General features: G+C 37.3%; 4 protein-coding genes across 6 annotated transcripts in view; 2 read left to right on the top strand and 2 right to left on the bottom strand.

Annotated features, from left to right (window-relative positions):
* Positions 1–1,244: 1,244 nt before the first annotated feature.
* Positions 1,245–3,112, bottom strand: LOC116844554 (serine/threonine-protein kinase 16). 2 transcript variants are annotated; one of them, XM_032816221.1, is made up of 6 exons: positions 2,867–3,112; positions 2,542–2,776; positions 2,263–2,467; positions 2,028–2,182; positions 1,824–1,941; positions 1,245–1,716 (listed from the first exon to the last, which is right to left on the bottom strand). In XM_032816221.1, exons 1-6 carry the CDS (start codon positions 2,974–2,976, stop codon positions 1,631–1,633), a joined length of 909 nt encoding a protein of 302 aa, XP_032672112.1. In that variant the 5' UTR covers positions 2,977–3,112; the 3' UTR covers positions 1,245–1,630. The 2 variants fall into 2 exon arrangements, with proteins under 2 accessions (XP_032672112.1, XP_032672111.1); XM_032816220.1 differs by having other exon boundaries at positions 1,807–1,941.
* An 866-nt stretch (positions 3,113–3,978) lies between these two features.
* Positions 3,979–8,068, top strand: LOC116844534 (high mobility group protein 20A-like). 2 transcript variants are annotated; one of them, XM_032816171.1, is made up of 8 exons: positions 3,979–4,512; positions 4,601–4,807; positions 5,507–5,672; positions 5,745–5,859; positions 5,930–6,091; positions 6,645–6,726; positions 7,094–7,309; positions 7,390–8,068. In XM_032816171.1, exons 2-8 carry the CDS (start codon positions 4,717–4,719, stop codon positions 7,524–7,526), a joined length of 969 nt encoding a protein of 322 aa, XP_032672062.1. In that variant the 5' UTR covers positions 3,979–4,512; positions 4,601–4,716; the 3' UTR covers positions 7,527–8,068. The 2 variants fall into 2 exon arrangements, with proteins under 2 accessions (XP_032672062.1, XP_032672064.1); XM_032816173.1 differs by having other exon boundaries at positions 4,637–4,807.
* On the bottom strand, positions 7,661–13,314 carry LOC116844533 (protein MMS22-like). Its single transcript, XM_032816170.1, has 20 exons — positions 13,123–13,314; positions 12,822–13,036; positions 12,548–12,679; positions 12,324–12,477; positions 12,061–12,246; positions 11,844–11,966; positions 11,563–11,766; positions 11,244–11,491; positions 11,029–11,129; positions 10,795–10,967; positions 10,559–10,717; positions 10,247–10,487; positions 9,909–10,137; positions 9,739–9,835; positions 9,472–9,666; positions 9,222–9,395; positions 8,791–9,153; positions 8,487–8,689; positions 8,220–8,408; positions 7,661–8,117 (listed from the first exon to the last, which is right to left on the bottom strand). The coding sequence occupies exons 2-20, from the start codon at positions 13,034–13,036 to the stop codon at positions 8,063–8,065; spliced, it is 3,441 nt and encodes a 1,146-aa protein (XP_032672061.1). The 5' UTR covers positions 13,123–13,314; the 3' UTR covers positions 7,661–8,062.
* A 934-nt stretch (positions 13,315–14,248) lies between these two features.
* Positions 14,249–18,497, top strand: part of LOC116844531 (serine/threonine-protein phosphatase 6 regulatory ankyrin repeat subunit A-like) — a gene marked incomplete at its 3' end in the record, with an annotated part of 10,826 nt that continues 6,577 nt past the window's right edge. The window contains exons 1-11 of the mRNA XM_032816167.1: positions 14,249–14,795; positions 15,225–15,349; positions 15,431–15,691; positions 15,902–16,094; positions 16,178–16,367; positions 16,759–17,005; positions 17,107–17,221; positions 17,302–17,388; positions 17,499–17,722; positions 17,813–18,086; positions 18,158–18,322. Of these exons, the coding sequence (XP_032672058.1) occupies positions 14,769–14,795; positions 15,225–15,349; positions 15,431–15,691; positions 15,902–16,094; positions 16,178–16,367; positions 16,759–17,005; positions 17,107–17,221; positions 17,302–17,388; positions 17,499–17,722; positions 17,813–18,086; positions 18,158–18,322 (1,908 nt within the window). The remainder of the gene's footprint in view (positions 14,796–15,224; positions 15,350–15,430; positions 15,692–15,901; positions 16,095–16,177; positions 16,368–16,758; positions 17,006–17,106; positions 17,222–17,301; positions 17,389–17,498; positions 17,723–17,812; positions 18,087–18,157; positions 18,323–18,497) is intronic.

An 18,497-nucleotide genomic window follows, 5' to 3' on the forward strand; every position in this document is an offset into this window, starting at 1 on the left:
TCGAAAAAACACTTTATCGCGTTCCATTTTTCACAAAGCAAAAGAAATTGTTGTTTAGGAAAATAATTGTGTATGCTGACTGAATGTTATCGAGAAATGTCGAAATTAATCACAAACTACCTGTTTCGTTAGTAATGACTACTAGAACTGTTTGCATTGCCATCTAACATTTGCGGGCGGAAACTAAGTTAAGGTCCTAAAGCATGTTGGTCCTAGCATGTTCGACTGGCTCTGATAGCGAATTCGGTTGCTTGCACTAGTGTGCACTGAGTGCGCACTAAGGCTTGTTCATAGTATGTTATTATATTTAAAGATTGTCTTAAATAATTCTCAAATAAATTCTCAAATATTTTTAACCATAATATGATATGTATAACATCCGTACGAATCATTTTATTAGTTAAAATGTTTTTAATATGTATTTAAGACACGATCTTAAATATAAGAATATACTGTAAACAAGCCTTAATGCACACTCAGTGCGCACTAATGCAAGCTACCGAATTCGCTATGAGTTAACCCACTCTGGATTATTCAGCCTACGTTTATTGGTCGAACAAGTACTTCTAAGCTTTATGATTGGCTAGTAGAGACTTATGACGTCATTAATCGCTCTCGGAACAATTAACCCAAAGCCAGTCGAACATGCTATAAGCTAAATAAGTTAGTACTTAATGGCAATGTACTATAATAAAAAAAAAAAAAAAAACCGAGGTAGTGATGGCTATAAACAGCATCTGACCAATGTATTTTTCTGCATTATATTGAGGTCATGATATATAACTCAACAAGTGATATATAAGTACACATACATTTTAAATGCACGCATTTTTGCATGCGTATGGCCACGGAGCATGTGATCGTATCATTGCATTTCGTCGCTATGACAGGTTTCATAACCTATCATATCCGTCAAGTTTAACGATTAATATCTTGCATTGCGGGGCAGAACGACGATTTTAACTTTCATACTTGGTTTTTACGCGTGAAAATACACGAGTTTTTCAGTCAAATCGGAGGTGAGGACTCTAAAATATATAATTACCAATGATTATATCTTAAATATATGCATATACTTTATTTGAATCGCTTTGAAAATGTTTTACTTGTTGAAGTGTAAAATTGGAAAATAAAGGTTATGTGACTTAAACCTAACATTAAGTCGTATTACGAAAATAGCAGCTTGCGCGAGAAACTCTTAAATATAAAAGTAATAGATTTAATATATGCAATAGATGTGTATATATATATTATAAAATATCGTTTTTACTTATTCTTTTTATACAATTTGATGATTATACAAGGAATGTACCTTAGTATTTTCAGTGCTCTTGCAAATATTTAATTGTGATTCTGTAATTTATCTTTCAATCCAGTAAAATTGGAAACAACTTTCTTTCACAAATGCAACATCCTACTTTAATCTAAGATATCCTTCCGTACAGATTTCTAAGATTCAATAACTGCACTCATTGATCATTTAAATAAGATATTTATATCTGATGTTTCAGCGTCTCTTTCATATGTTGTCACTTTTTCCTCTTATATACTGCTTGCTATAAATTATCGCAGAACTGTACACCATGATGTCTTCAATAATTATGCTCTATTTTCCAATTTAATTATTGTATCATGTACACTCTCTATTACACTGTATATATATGGACGTTCCATGGAATTGACCTTCAGCATTGAGAGGATCAAGTTCTGCATATCCTGTGAAGCAAAAATACATGATATATTAGATCCAGTAACTGGTATTATGCAAATGTAGCATACAAAGCACAATAAACAATACATTACAACCTCATTATACGGAGTACCTTCTGGAAATGTCACATGAGCACTCATCACAGCGAGAGCTACACTGTCACCTCGCTCATAAACTGTATCAAAAGGGGATTTGAAGTAACACAGTGCATATAATATACAACCCAACGACTGAAAAAAAGGCACTCTATAATTAAATCCAATAATTAAGTCATTTGTGTCTGAACGATAAGATCGATCTTATTACTGCTGCTCACCCAGATATCTGTCCGTTCATCAACCATACAATAACTTTCAACGTTGAATAATTCTGGTGCCTTATACGGCATAGAGCACCTCTCAGCTGCTAAGTCTTGCAAAGTTCGTGCAGCTTGTGTACCACACACTTGAACTCTGGCAGTTGTTACTGAACCTATATAGTTATTAGGGTTTGGTGATAAGAAAGCCTGTATGTTGAGCTGAATATTAAGGAAATAATAGAGTATAATCTACCCAGGTCCATAATTACAGGTGCCCCATCATCACTAAGTACTATATTTGCAGTTTTTAGATCTCTATGTGCAAGAGGTTCAGGCTTAGCCTCGTGAAATGCTTTCACACCTTCACAAATTTGTAGAAAAATATTTAGTATATCTATAGGGCTCATGTAATCGTTATCCTTTGCTCGTAGTTCTAATTCATCCGCTAGTGTTCCTCTCTGAAATCACAATAGTACTAATGATCTTTTCAGGTCATATAAAATATTCTTATTGAAGAACTATGCCAACTTACGTGATAATACGGTAAAACAATTAACACTTCACTTGTTGTATTAACAATTGGATCAGCTGCGCCCTCACGAGCCGAATCTATGCATTTTATAACGTTAGGATGCTTTATCAGGCTGTAATATTCCACTTCTTTTATCGCCAGTTGCTGATCCTCTGGTCCATGACAGATGATTTTCTTAATAGCATATTTCTTGTGCGTCACGGCATCTTCCGCCAAAAGTACTGTGCTAAATCCACTGGAGGAAGAGGTTTACATTCAAATTTAAAGTTACAAATGCGAAATTATTTATGGAATAACTGATAATTCATTTGTTTGACAAACTTGCCCTTCTCCAAGATGTTCGCGGATGGTATACTTTCTCGAGTTTACTGTAACAGTCTCTTTAGCACAAATACAGCCCATTCTAAAAATCAAGCTTAAACCTAAGCTATTCATCTTTGTGGTTTATCATCACGGTAAAAGCGTAAAAAGATTTTAGGAGAAATAATCTCGCTGCTGTCACTAACATACAAACATTTTGACACGTCAATTCCTAGGTTAGGAATCCGAGTGAGTGAGATGCAAATAGTATTTCTTCCTCTCTCTTCACTCTACTTTCCTCTCCCTTCTACGGGCCCATCCACAAAAGCAATAAGGCTTGGTTTATAATGGATATGTTCGAGGAGCAAGCTGTAAAGGTGCCAATACATGGGAGCGTTCCAGCGTCGAGCGTTAAAGCGTTAGCCAATCAACGTATCAAGTTCCAAAAGTATATTTGTAGTTCTTGCGGAAAGTGGCACGTTGATTGGCTACCGCTTTAACGCTCGACGCTCGATGCTCCCATGTAAAGGCACTTTAAAGGTGTAAACCCATGTAGCGGAACGCGGAACCAATCATGAGCGAAAGCAATCACGAGTGAAAACGCTTGTGATTGCTGTGGAACGCGCGTGATTGGTTCCGCTCTCGTCCCGCGCTCCGCTATTCCGCTAGATGGGTTTGCATCCTAAGAAGTAAAGGTAAGAAATTAACAGTTATAATTGATTATTTTTCTCACACTTGATTATGATTATCCAATTTCTTGCTCTTTCCTGAGAATATTTTATTGAAATATTTACTGAAATCTCTCCCAATTGATTCCTTTTCATTCAAATTCATTAAGATTCTTCAAGATTAATTAAAATTCATAAAAATTCAGGAAAACTCATTTTTCAAGATTCATAAAAATTCGTAAAATTTATTAAGATTTATTAAAATTCATAAAATTAATTTTATTGTTATATAACAATAAATTATATTTTATGAATTTTAATGAATCTTAATGGATTTTATAAATTTAATGAATTTTAATAAAAAGGGAGGTAATAAAGTTGAAAAAAATTTTAATTAAAATATTTCCATCAGGGTTACTTTTTATATCTATATTTTACTTCCACATCCATTACTTCTTACATCTATATTATGGACGGTCTTTAAGGCCTTCACACGGAATTACTGTTAAGCCTGTATCGAATATTGAAGATTAGAGGATTAGAGGAGTCGAAATTAAAATTTGACAAGTCAGTTAACTGCGACTTTTGCCTCACATCGTTTATTAAAAGTTCTCTGTTCTTTTTAGCTAAACTGAATTGGTGCAATAAGTTAGAGTGAAACCAAGCGAAACAAAATATATTTGTCTCATTCTAACTTATTGCATTAGTGCAGGTGAAAAGAACGGACCTCATGTTTTCGCATGCCGCGTCAGATTTATTTGTTGTATATTTTACGAGTTTCATCGTACTCCGCCTGTGATCAAAGTGCTTCAGTGTTAGAAAAATGCGACTGCACGCAACACGAGATCTGAGCACATAACATTGTTGTGCCGTATTGTTCATGAGACCGAGACGATAATTAGTGGCGCAGGCCAATTTGATCTAACCTCACCGTGACGTATAATCGGCCAAATGTTAATGTACAGTTTACTACATAATATATTTTTTCCTAGCAGTTTTTATGGTACGTACTCTCCAAGAATTCCAATTTGCGAATTACGAACGAGCGCGCAAATTCTCAAATCCGAACGATCTTTTTCACCTTGTCGCAGGCCACGTGAAAAGTTTGATTTCTATTGTAAATATAGAACGGCTGCGTCGCCCGAGATCACTGACGTAATTTTTAATTACGAGTCCGTAACGTCGGTAACGTTATACGTCGTGGAAAATGAGCGAGACCACGCCGGTAAATGACGTACCAGAGAGCAATGGCACGGTTGAGCAGCCTGCTTACAACGGAGAGACAGAGGAACACGCCAGTAAGTGTACTTATGAGCAAAATATAACGGTAGATTGACAGCAAATTCAAGCAGAATATGATAAATCTACAAGGTCTGTTCTTTATTGCTGAACTACTGTGTGTTTACTGAACTTAAAAGAGATATATATACAGTCAGAGTTCGGTGGAGAAAAGAGAAGAAAACTAATATATAAACAGTTCAACAATAGAATATAAACTTATAGCCATATGTTAGCATTAAGTTTGTATTTTGTCGATAGAGTCTGCTATTGATGTAACTTGGTGATAGATTGGCAGTAAAAGTTAAGCAGGATCTGTAGTATATTCCATTTAGATGGTACTTATCGTCATATTCTGTTAGTAGATTTTATCTGCATTTCTACTGATAAACTGCCGACGACATTTACAACAAACATTGCACAAAATCTATTTCTGCAAGTTTGCCTATCTGAGTCAATTCAATTTGCATCCTACCTGTTTGCGTGTTAGCATTAACTAACAAAATTATGTTTACTTTTTTAAAGGTTAAAAGTTAAATGTGTAAGGATATAAAAACTAAGGCAAAGGTGTAGCTTAAGATAGTAATTAGGATAAGAGATAATGTAAAGGTGACTGTAGATTACAGATGAGTGTGTGAGGTAGAAAAATTATAAGCCAAGTCCTTTCCTGGTAATGTAAGCTGAAATAAATAAATATATATGTTTACTTTTTCCATTAGACAAATCTCCAGTAAGCCTAGAAGACAAGGCGCCAGACCTGGTATCTGACAATAGTGCAAAGAAAAACACTACTGGCAATAGCAATGCAACGAGTAGGGCAAAGAAACGGAAAAAGACTCCAAGAGATGCCACTGCCCCGAAGCAACCACTTACGGGTTATTTTCGGTAATGAGACAAAAATACTTTTATGTGTACATCGAAATATACGTGATGTCTTTAATCGAGCGTGATAAACAGGTTTTTAAATGATCGGAGGGAGAAGGTCCGAAACGAGAATCCCAATCTTTCTTTCACAGAGATCACAAAGCTCCTGGCTTCGGAATGGAGCACGTTACCATCTGATCAGAAGCAGGTTTGTTGCTTTTCGTGATATCCAATTGCGTCCCGTTAAACTACAGTTAAAGGAACAACGAATGTTACAGCAATATTTAGACGCTGCCGAGCAAGACAAGGAACGTTACAATCGTGAAATTAGCGACTACAAGCAAACGGAAGCGTATCGTCTGTTCACTGAGAAACAGACGGAAAAGCAAAACGAGAATAAGAAAGAAAGGAACGGCACTGCCGTAAACGCCGAGTCAAACGTACGATCATATTGTTGTCATACACTTAAGGCTCCTGGCTTCTCGCATTGTCTATCTCTTTTTAATGACGTTAGAAGCGAGAAAATGCATGCCAAAAATTCTTGCGAAATACGTTGAAATAAAAATATATATCTATTAAGTAACATTTGCAATCGATTAAACAAATTTATAAGATATTCCGTGCACTCCCTTTTTGTTCTAACAATCAATAATTTATTGTAAATTAATCTGAATAGAAATAGGCGAAGAAATAGGTTAAGATGAATCGTATGTCACGTTAATTTACGACAAATTATTGATTGTTAGAGCAATTATTGATTGCAAAATTATTGATTGTTAGAGGGAAGTGCACGGAATATCTTACAAATTTGTTTGATCGATTGCAAGTCTTTATGGATATATATTTTTATTTCAATGTATTTCATAAGGATTTTAGCATGCATTTTCTCGCTTTTGACGTCATTAAAAAGAGATAGACAATACAAGAGGCCAGGAGCCTTAAAATTGATCGTTGCAACAAAATAGTATTGTTAATGGAAGCTATCTTTTCCAGGATGTACAACAAGACAAGGACAATGATTTCACGGGTTTTGACATCCCTATTTTTACAGAAGAATTTCTGGATCATAATAAAGGTAAAAAATTGCGAATTGTGTGACTGAAATCAAATAATAATAAGGTATTTTAAAGTTCTTAATTCGTCGCGGCCATCTTGATTTATGTTAGAAGTGAGGAAATATATTAAAATTTCTTGTAAAATACGTTAACGATAATTTATTGATTATTAGAGCATTATTAGAGATACTCCTGATCAATTTCAAGTGTCATTTTATGGATATATCTCTCACTTTTAACATACTTTGCAAGAATTTTCATTTTTATTGTATATTTTCTCACTTCTGACATCATCAGTCAAGAGTTCTGCGGTGAGAAGGCAAAAATCTTAATTATATAGTTAGCCGAATTGAAAAATATTAACACGAATATGTCGCGTTTGCGCAGCTTGTGAAGCTGAATTGAGACAGTTGCGGAAAGTCACATCCGACTACGAGAGTCACAACGCGGTTCTCCAGCTACACGTCGACACTCTGCACACCGCTGTGAACGAGTTGGAATCCGAGATATACCAGCAGCGAACGACCAACCAAGCTCTACAACGTCACTTGGACACTCTTCGGTCGCAACTGGCCACCTGCTTCGCCAACATACCGCTCCCAGGTGAGCGTCATACTGGCGAGCGTCTGTCTTGATTCGACATTTTTATTTACGATTGCACAAAATACTTTTCATTGTTGCAGAGACACATAATGGCGCTACATTACAAAATATCGACGGTTACTTCGAGAGACTCGAATCGCTGTTGAATGGCAACGCGGAGCAAAGTCTACGCAATGCCGTACGCAATGCCATATCTCGTCTCGAATTAATTGGATGACGATCACCTCCTGGCAGCACGACTAGTACATCGTTAAAACATCATCGCTCGAAGCATCCATATCGAAAGTAGCGAGAGAATAGGTGTATACATATAGGTGTGTTTGGGCGTGTATGTTGGTTTTCGACAGTTCGTCAAGTCTACTTTCTTATATTTCTTATACAGAATGATCGCGTCAATTATGTAAGTGGATTTATATCGCAGCTGATTATTGTTTTTGTAGTAATTCTATGGCGTACACGCGACAATAATTTAAATCTCATTTTATATATCTATTTCGTAATTGAGGAGTGTGTTTTATGTATTATATGTATGAAATTTAATGTTATTTTGCTGATATATACACATATGTAATTTTTTTTTTTTTTCTTATACCTCGCAATACTAAATGAATTTATATACGTTTCTGTATATGAACATGGTTGCATGCTCATTAAATCCAAATAGTATCTTGAATTATCAGTCAGAACTTATAGGAAATCTAAACTGTCATTGTTGAGGATATTTAGCGCTTATTAATAAATTTTGTAACCTTATCACAATTTATTGTCCATACTCAGCATGTGTTTTTTCAACTGATTCCACATAAACCTGGAATTGTACGATCATTTTTGGTCAATATCACGTTAAGTATGCGCACACATATAACAGGAATTATTTTGCGTTTAAAGGATTTATGCTTGTGGATCTTACCTCAAAGATATCGCGTTATGTCGATGATATTGTTCGGCCTGCGATACGATAGCTTCGATTTGTGAGAACAAACCGATTATTATACTTTTCTTTATCGGCAGAATTGATCGTATAAGCTCGAATGTAGGCTGCATATTTAGCGTTAAGTGTTTCTGCATCATAGCCGAGACGGCAGTGTGGAATTTCTCTCTGAAAAATACGAAGCCTTTAAACATATAAATGCGTTCGGAGAAATGTTTCCTTTTGAGAATATCTTGAGATGTTCACCTGATTATTTTATCTGCTTCATAGTACGAATTCTTAATTACATCTCTGATGAAGTCAATCGTGTACAGCTTATGTGGGTGATGATCGTGAACCTTCATGTAGCAGCCAAAGATGTTCGAAGAACAAATCTGAATGATGTGTTCTACGATATATTTGGGATACGTTTTCTCTTCCTTAAGCAGTGTCTTAATAAGCCAAGTTATCTGCGGGAATATATACAACAGATGTGTGTTTGCCGTCATTGTTATATTATATTGTTATATTATACTGCACTATAATATAATTACGATGTCATTATGCGTACCAAATTGGAGTGTTTGTGCATAACATTGTCGGACGATATATTATAAAAATTCGACATCAGCATCTCGAAGATCGAGCGCACAAATTCGCATTTTGCCTCCTTAAAACACTTTAATAGCACATCGGAAACTTTGAAATTGCCGCTGTTATTAACCTCGGTTATTAAAATCGGTAAATATTGATCGAAGATATCCCTCATCATCGCCTGCAGTAATATATCACCTTTAATGTTCAATTTTTCTAGACCGAGTATTATCATGGAAAATATTCTCTTTCCCAACTGCTTTAGGTATAGCTGTGTGGAATTTTCAGGTACAAGTATAACTTTGTTGATGAGCGTTCTCAACATGTCGTTCGGTAAATTCTGCGAAAAAAAGGATTTTGAAAAGATAAAAATTGCAAATTTGTAATTAGATATGTCGAGTCGCGTACTTTAGTGTACAATGCCGGTGAAATGCAGAGTATCAGCGTTCCGAGACATCTGTAGATCCAGAATGCGACCTCCGAGTCTTTTGTTTCCTCCGTTATGGGTATCAGGACCCATTTCTCTAGATTCTTAAAGTATGTTCTACATTTTCCATTATGTTGGAGTCTCTCTAGTTCAGACTGTGAAATTCTTCAGTTGTATAAATTTGCTTTCGCACTAAGATAGCAGTATTCGAGTCATTGAGACCTTCAGTACCTTTAAAAGATTCTCTCTTTTCATGAGCGATATTATGAATGTCAAAATGGGCTCATTGCTATCCCGAAATTCTTGCAGATCATCGTCCGATATAAATACTTCTTTAATCTCATCAAGTTCGATAATGTAACACTGTAAAATATTTAGTTCCTCTTTGTCTGCGCCGTGGCCAAGGATGGAACATTTTATCCAGGCCTAGAAAACATACTGTATAAATCGACCGTTTCAAACTGCACATAGCATATCGTAAATACATGGAATACAGACTTGAATGAGAATGGTATCGAAATTTGGAATTTCCTTCTTTAAGCTTTGCACAGCATGGCTGTTCTCGAGAATTGACGTTAAATAATATTGAGTAATTCTGGAACGATAATATATTGTAATATTACTTTGTACAGATATGCTCTAATTATATCACATAGACAATTTTTTACCTTATATCCTTAACGAATATTGATGCCGCGAAATGTTGAAATAATGACATGGCTGAATGTTTATACTTCTTGGCAGTGGCTGGATCTCTGACTGCCTCCAGCGTGAATATGACGGCTAGCTTGGAAATGTCTTTATAATTATCACCGCTGAGAACAGGATCGAAAACAAGCTGACGAACTCGAGAAGCAACGAAACACCACAGCGCATCTAACATCTTCTTAGCACCATCTGCAAACGAGTTTCGAATAATCCATCCGCATCAGATTTACGATAAATATGAAGAGTATATCTTTGGTCGACACGTGTACTTAGCAAAAATAAAAATAAATATAGTAACCATTGTCACAAGACACTTGCAAGATAACACACTTCTCGAAAACATTGGCGAGCATCTCGAGTAAAACAGCAATTCGATTTTTCGGGCACTCCAAGAGATAACGATCGATCCAGCCTCCGATGAAATTATGTTCTCCCAGATCCATTTTTTCATTGCCGGACAAGATCTTATTTAATACGTCGACAAAATTTGTCATCATGGAGCGAGATATTTCGTCTTTACGGCAACTTATTAAGTTGATCTAACAAATCAAGATATATGAAGGCTTTCTCAATTTTTTACGTATACTTTTAGGTAGATAATAAAACTCACGGTTTCTGTAAAATGGCCAGCTATAGCACTAAAAGATAATCTTTTTTCATTAAACAACAGCAGACAGGCTAGTTTTCCTTTCCAAACCAGATTGTACTTTTTATTGTTTTCATTATTTGCTTCGTGTGTAGACGGCAAGAGTTCTAGCATTGTTAAGCACTGAAGAACGTTAAAATGTATGTTAATAAAAATCTTCGATATGCACAATCAACAGTAACTCGCGCATCTTGACTTACTACATTGGTAGTGTCGGCAGTGATAGCTAAAGTAATGAATAAGGATATGAAATTGTACAGGCCGCTCTCGGAAAATTCTCCAACTTTGCTCTTCGAAAATTTCGTGTACACGCGACCTTTGACCTGACTCCAATATTTCGCATCCGTTTTGCTGTAGTTCTTTAAAAAAGTACCTGTAAGATTGATCATTATAACATAGAGTCAACGCGCGCAGGAAGTTTTCGCCAAGCTTACCTAACAAATATAAAAACATGCTGTAGCTAGATTCTTTAGACTGCTCAAATTTGCCATTAATTCTATCGTTGATTTGTTTCAGAATATCCGCAGCGCTTTTTCTAAACGAAGATTTAATATATGTTATATTTTTTAACATGTTATATATATATTTTAATATAATATGTGTCGCACAGACGACTGTGATTGTAAATTTGCACAATTTACTTCCATACTTTTCAACGGACAGAGCCCAAGGTCCAGAAGTCTGCTGCAGGAACGGCTGGTCCAATCTCTTATGGAAGCAATCCCAGAGGTAGGATATAAGAGATATTCGCGGCTGCCACCAAGTAATAATGAGATCATGTAATAACGGTATTATAATCTTTAGCTCGGTATCAAGTTCATCCCTCTCGCCATCCTTCCCACCTTTACAGACATATATTCTGAGAATCTTTTCAATTTGCTCGTAATTAGATCTAATCTGTAAATTGATGAACGTTTATTTACTACGATTTTCCAGTTTTATCTTTACTGAAATGTATCATCTACTACCCTTGACGACATAGATTGTAAGTATATACCATTGTTATTGTATCCATACAATAGAGACAAATGATATATTATCCAGATGCAGAATAATTCGGAATTTTTACAGTCTGGTAAAGAAGGATCTGCAGTTCTGTGCCAAGACATTCCCTGAATCTGATTTTTATCTAATATTTTATCAATACAAGTGTTCACATGATCCCAAAATACCTGAAAATACATTATTTGCTCATTTCATTTGAACGGGATGACTTTTATAGGAAATGATTAAGTATTTATAATGCTACCTTGGTTTTCATTCTTTCTTCCAAGTTATCAATAAATATTTGAAGCATTAGCCACAATTCTCGTATACATGTACAGTTGTATGGTGTTTTCTGCATAAGATCCATAGTCCAATTCAAGGATAACTAAGTGAAGATTAAGTAAACATAAAACAACACATTTCTATCATAAAATGATAGTTCTTTGTTCATATTCACTAAGTTTTTTGATCATACTTACTCTTTCGAATACTTTCAAAGCTGAATATATCAAATCATTTATAATCATTGTAAAAGTATTTTCTAATTCTTCCAACTGTGTGTGTACTGAATACTGGTACAACATGGTTTTTGCATACATCAATGTGACAAAGAACCATCTCAATTCTATATGCATATGATACATATGAAATTCTGGTTGTTTACACTGAAACAAAATGATATGTCTTGATGAGTCAAAATAACTCTATTTACTTTTCTAGAAGAATAATATATTTCAATTACCTTGTTACCTATATTAGAAGCTGCATAAAGCAAAGTAGAATCTGGAATGCTGCGTAACGTACTGAAGAACCGCTTGATGGAGTCAAACAAAGTATCCACATCATTATTAATTTCAGGTATTATTGCTTCTAATACAGCAAGATTCCATCTTATGCTGACATCAAATTTAATTAAGCCATTTATCAGTGATACATCATACATTAATAAAATGGTCTTTCACTTACCTGTTCATATATTCACGAAAATATAAAATAAATTCACAGACCATTTTTCTTAAAGAGAAATAATCACGATCATTGCATACTCCAGATATTGTAACAGGTCTGTCGTGTCTACTTAATATCTTCAAGTGCATCCTATAAGATTGACATACATGTATATCTGATATAAATTTATTGTACATAAATTTATATTTATATTTGTTATATAAATTTATTTATGGTTTTTCCAAAAATTTTTCAATTAAGAATGAAAATACATTAAAATATTTATTCTCACTCCATGCAATTGATAAAATGTTTAAGATTCATCACAGCTGTGGCACCAGGCATGACACAATTGAAGAGGCTGACTTCTATGTGAGAGAAGGAACAATCCGTTTGCAGGAAAAGCACATTTTCTACTTCCTTATGATAAAATAGACCGCTTCTGTTCAATTGCCAGTCGTTAACGTTGACTTTACCTCCGCAATCGCAGATAGCATCGAAATTCATCTGTGATATTATCAAAATTTACCGTACAATAAACATTGCAGTGGTAAACGCGACGATAAGCAACGATTTCTTCACTCCGTACTTACGATTAGAGCTAAAAGAATCGTATCTTAATCACTGTATCTTTATCACTGACCGAAGTTGCATTTATTTCTGCAGGGATTGTGGATTCTGTGGAAACACGAACTCACACTCGTGCTCTTTCGGCTAGCACATGATTTCGCGCACTTTGGCGGCATTCATCATGACGTTATCTCGACCTCCGCAGTGCGAGAGATCGAGAGCAACTGAGAGATCGAGAAATCGATAACTCGCGAATGAAATAGTGCTAGACAAAAGGATTGTTCTTTTTGAATTCCTAGAGAAGCCTGGAGCTACACATTGAGGTTGAAGTTGAAGTTGACTGTTCTTTTTTGCGAAGAACTTACTGAACTGATGCAATAAGTACTCTTTATTTCATTCTAACCTTTTGCACCAGTCTGCACAACGGTTCAGAAAGTTTTTAAAAAGATCACACCTATAAACGCGGCTCCCTCCGAAAACGAATGGAGGAGATACACATGCAACAAAAGAATCGTAATATGTAAGCTTAGCCGCTCGATTGATAAATGCTAAAATCATGTTTGCGTTTTTCTTGTTATATTACGTATTTCTCTCGTTCGTTTTCGAATGGAATAACGTTTTTTTATTTATTCCAGCATCATTGAATTGGACGTCTTCATCCATTTCTTTTCGCGTGAACTCAATCTTATTTATGTTCGATTTCACCAACGTCAATTAGTCTTCAAAGATTTAAATTCAGATTAATGTTCAGTCGACGTGTAAGAACTTTGGTGAAATCCAGGTAGAACACAAAGTCATATATAAGTCAAATGATATAAAAGTGATGTCATTTTGACGTTAAACAATACCATTTTCATGACAATAATGTCAAAATGATATCATCTTGACATCAAAATGATTTTGTGTTCTACTTGGGAATCGGGTCTTATCAATGGGTGCGTTCAGAAGACACAACGGTTACACAACGGTTGAGTAATTAGTCAATGTAATTAGTCTAAAGTTAGGGATCTAACAGTAAGGACCAATAATCACTGACCGCTCACTGATCAGTTATGCTGTCTGAACGCAGCCAATCATGCAATTTTGTTCCTTGGTATGAGATCATGAAGAGTGAATAATTTTCCAATATACTGGGAGGCGATTGTGAGTCTTTCTTTTCAGTGTGAACTCGCGAAAAGTGAACATTTCCACGTATCCTCAAGATTAGATTTTTCACTTTTCACGAGTTCACGTTGGGGGAGAGAATTTATGATCGACCTCCTGAAGTTCGCGTTGTTTACAAAACTCTCGTTCGAGAGCACGAGTCAAAGATGGCGGCTCAAGTGGAGCCTCAGCGCGTCAGGTAGCGGGTCGGCCACGCATGACTAATAAATAGACAGCAATAAGATGTGTGCACAGCATGTCGTGTATCCTTAGAACTCGTCCGTGCGAGAGCGATTCGTTCGGCATGACGAGCCGCGGTCAATTCTGATCCGGGTCTGTTCGCTCGACCGGCTACCGGCAGCCGAAAAGTGAGATGCCATAACCGAGAGATCGCGTGGAACACGGTGACTCACTCACTCATCGTCCTCGGTGACACTCGCTCTCCAGACGATCCGCGGTGAGGCAACGATGCTGCTCTTGTGAGAACGACTGAAATCTGAAAAAAAGTCACGGAACACTTGCCAACATGAACGTGCAGGAACTTCGCGACGAGGTACGTCGCGTTTCTTTTTTTTCTAATCAAAGCGAATCTTCTGTGCTAATCTCCGCCGTCGTCGTCGGTGCACGCGAGTCTCCGTTTAGGTTAGGTCAGGCTCTTGTCTCAAACTTGCACTTCGATGGTTTTTGTTTTAATTACAAGAGACTGTTTTACTTCAATTTCATTGCGTTTCTCGCATTTTATTTCCTTTGGCCTGTATTCTGAACTCTCTATTCTGAAGGCTTATAAACTACATTTAGAGGCATTTTTATTGATAAAAGAGAGAGAGTTCAGGATAAGGACCTTTGTCTTTTTCTTGTCTTCAAAGTACATGTGTTAAACTTATATTCATTTTGTTTTTTTTTATAATATCCTGTCAAAATATAGGATATTCTCATTTATTTTTATATAAATGATCAATTTTAAATGGACATGCTCTTGCAGCCTCCTTTATTACAAGCAATATTCCTTGGTGATATGGAGGAGGTTTTTGCGTTGCTACTGGAACAAGAGGATATCAATTGGCAAGACAAAGAACAACGTTCCCTTTTACATGCAGCAGCGTATAGGTCTATACTTCTGAAATACTTCTAAAATTTAGCAAGAGGCTCTGATTTTTTACAAAAGCACTCATGATGTCTATATTTTAGGGGAAACACTGCTATCGTAGAGACTCTCCTGTTAAACGGTGCAGCAGTCAATAGTAAAGATAAGAAGTGGCTAACCCCACTGCACAGAGCCTGTTGCTCAGGCAATTATAATGTAGTAGATATTTTATTGAAATACAAAGCAGATGTGAATGTTCGAGATCGCAGTTGGCAAACACCTCTTCATGTAGCAGCAGCGAACAATGCCGTGCAATGTGTAGAGCTCATACTGCCACATGTATTAAATCTCAATCTTACAGACAGGTATGTGTGTATATATATATGTGTATATACATATATATATATATATATATATATATATATATATATACACATTCTTTTATTATTTGTCATGTTGGGTTTTATTATTTATTATATTGTGAATTTATGATGAAATTATCTGCGAGTTGAAATCGCGAATGATTTGTACATTCATATTAACACGAGATATTATTAAATTATTCCTTGTCGCAGAGGTGGAAGAACGTGTCTTCATCACGCCGTGTACAACGGACATCTCGAGATGACCGAGTACTTGGCTCAGCTCGGTTGTGTGATAAATGCTTCTGACAAGAAGGATCGCAGGCCTCTCCACTTTGCGGCGTATAGGGGCCACGATGAGATAATAAAGGTGTTGATAGCCAAAGGCGCCGACGTGGACGTGAAAGTACGAAGCACTTTTTTCAGAACAAACTCTTCTACTCTGCCTATGCTCTGTGTGTATATATCTTTTGTATTTGCGTGTTGAAGGATCGAGATTTGTATACTCCGTTGCACGCAGCGGCCGCTTCTGGTAACGTAGAGTGTATGCACACTTTGATCAAGGCTGGTGCAGATATCGAAGCCAAGAACGTATATGGAAACACCGCGTTGCATATTGCGTGTTTGAACGGATATGCTCACGCGGTCACGGAACTGATTGCCAATGATGTTAATTTAGGTACGTTTTCTCTCTTTCTCTCGCTCTTGTTTACTGATCTTGCAGCATTTGGACTTGTTCGGCGAAGTTCCTCTGATTTCACTACTGTGGAACACTGAATTGATGATGTCAGAAGTAAGAAAATGCATACCAAACATTCTTGCGTACCATTTTCAAATAGATATGTATAAAAGAATATTTTAGATATTTGTTGAATGTTCTAAAAATTATATTCTTTCTTGATGGTTGATAAAAAGCCTTTTAAAATTAACGCGACATATAACCTTCCTCTTCGATCTATTTTTTCTTGCGCTTTTGCTACATTAATTTTAAGGCTATTTCACATCGTCAGCCGGAAGTCCCGTGAAACCAGAAGCTTCAAATAAATGTTATACGTTCTTCATTGCGACAGAGGCCGTCAATTATCGCGGGCAGACCGCGCTGCACGTGGCTGCTGCTAGTACACACGGTGTTCATTGTCTGGAGGTGCTGGTGCAAGCTGGACTGAAGATAAACGTACAGTCGGAGGACGGCCGTACGCCGTTGCACATGACTGCGATTCACGGCAGATTCACGAGGTCGAAGACGCTGCTTGACGCCGGCGCTTTTCCAGACACGAGGGACAAGAATGGAAATTCAGCTTTACATGTCGCCGCCTGGTAAATCCTAATGAATAAAATATATATAATATAGTTACTTGTTCCTTGTTGTCTCCTAGCGAGTGAAATGAGTGAGATATGTTAACTACAAATATCACTAGGTTTGGTTATGAGTGTTTGACTACGACTCTACTGGAGTGCGGCGCATCTCCGGCGGCGCGCAACGCGCAACAACGGACGGCTCTCCACCTGAGCTGCTTGGCGGGACACATAGAGGTGAGTCGGATTTATCAATATGACAACGAGATATCGCAGCGATAGCTCGGTACCTTAATCTACACTCTATTATATCGTAGGTTTGTAGAAAATTACTACAAGTCGACAGACGAATCGATACGCGAGACATAGGCGGTAGGACGGCCTTGCATTTGGCAGCGTTCAAGGTATGACACGTACTTTATCAACTCGCCCGCTTGTTTGATCGTATTCGCCGCAACAATTGTTCATCGTTCTCTCGTTGATGAACGTCATTGATGTAATGCATCTTCCGCAGGGTTCCGTGGACTGTTTGGATCTGCTGTTATCCAGCGGTGCCAACTTCCGCCTCGCCGACAACGACAACCGGTTAGCTTTGCATCACGCCGCGAACCAAGGACATTATCCTTGCGTCTTCACCTTGGTGGGATTTGGTAGTGATTCGAACGCCCAGGATGTGAACGGAGCCACGCCGTTGCATCTGGCCGCAGCGGCGTCCAATCCTTCTGATTCTTGTGCTCAGTCAGTATCGCACATTTACTGGACGCCCTGGACGGATCGTGTTATTTGTATGATTGATCGTAATTATCGTAATTGGGTTAGGTCATACAGGTGTGTGCAGTACCTATTGCAGCACCGGGCAGACCCGCGTTTATGCGATAAACGCGGTTTTACTGCGATTCACTACGCCGTAGCGGGCGGCAATCAACCGGCGCTGGAGGCACTTTTACACGCTTCGTCGACTACGTCGTCGACATCGTCGACATCGTCGTCATCGTCGTCATCGTCGGCACCTGTACAATCAGGCAATTTACCCACCGCGCATGGCTCCTTTCCGTTCGAGCAGGAAGCGCCATCACCGGCGCTCACTCCAGTACATCTCGCAGTACGTAAGCTTCTCTCACCCCGTTCGAAGATCCGAAACGACGCGGTTTCATCTGCAAAATGTGTTTTTAGGCGTATCACGGTCATAGCGAAATCTTGAAGTTGCTACTTCCGTTGTTCCCTAATATAAACATCAAGGAGGATAGCGGAAAAACTCCGTTGGATTTGGCTTCCTACAAAGGACACAAGCAATGCATCGAGCTCCTACTGCGATTTAGCGCTTTGGTGTCGGTTCAAGTAAGAAATATATGAGTTTCTTAAGGCTCCTGGGGAGTCGCATCATCCATCTCTTTTTAATGACGTCAGAAGCGAGAAAACGCATGCTAAAAATTCCTGCAAAATACGTCGAGATAAACAGATATATCCACAAAACGACATTTGCGATCGATTAAGTACATCTCTAAAATACTCC

The sequence above is a fragment of the Odontomachus brunneus genome, unplaced genomic scaffold (genome assembly GCF_010583005.1).
Source record: "Odontomachus brunneus isolate Ranch 3 - 2012 unplaced genomic scaffold, Obru_v1 Obru_scaffold_042, whole genome shotgun sequence".
Lineage (NCBI taxonomy): Eukaryota > Metazoa > Arthropoda > Insecta > Hymenoptera > Formicidae > Odontomachus > Odontomachus brunneus.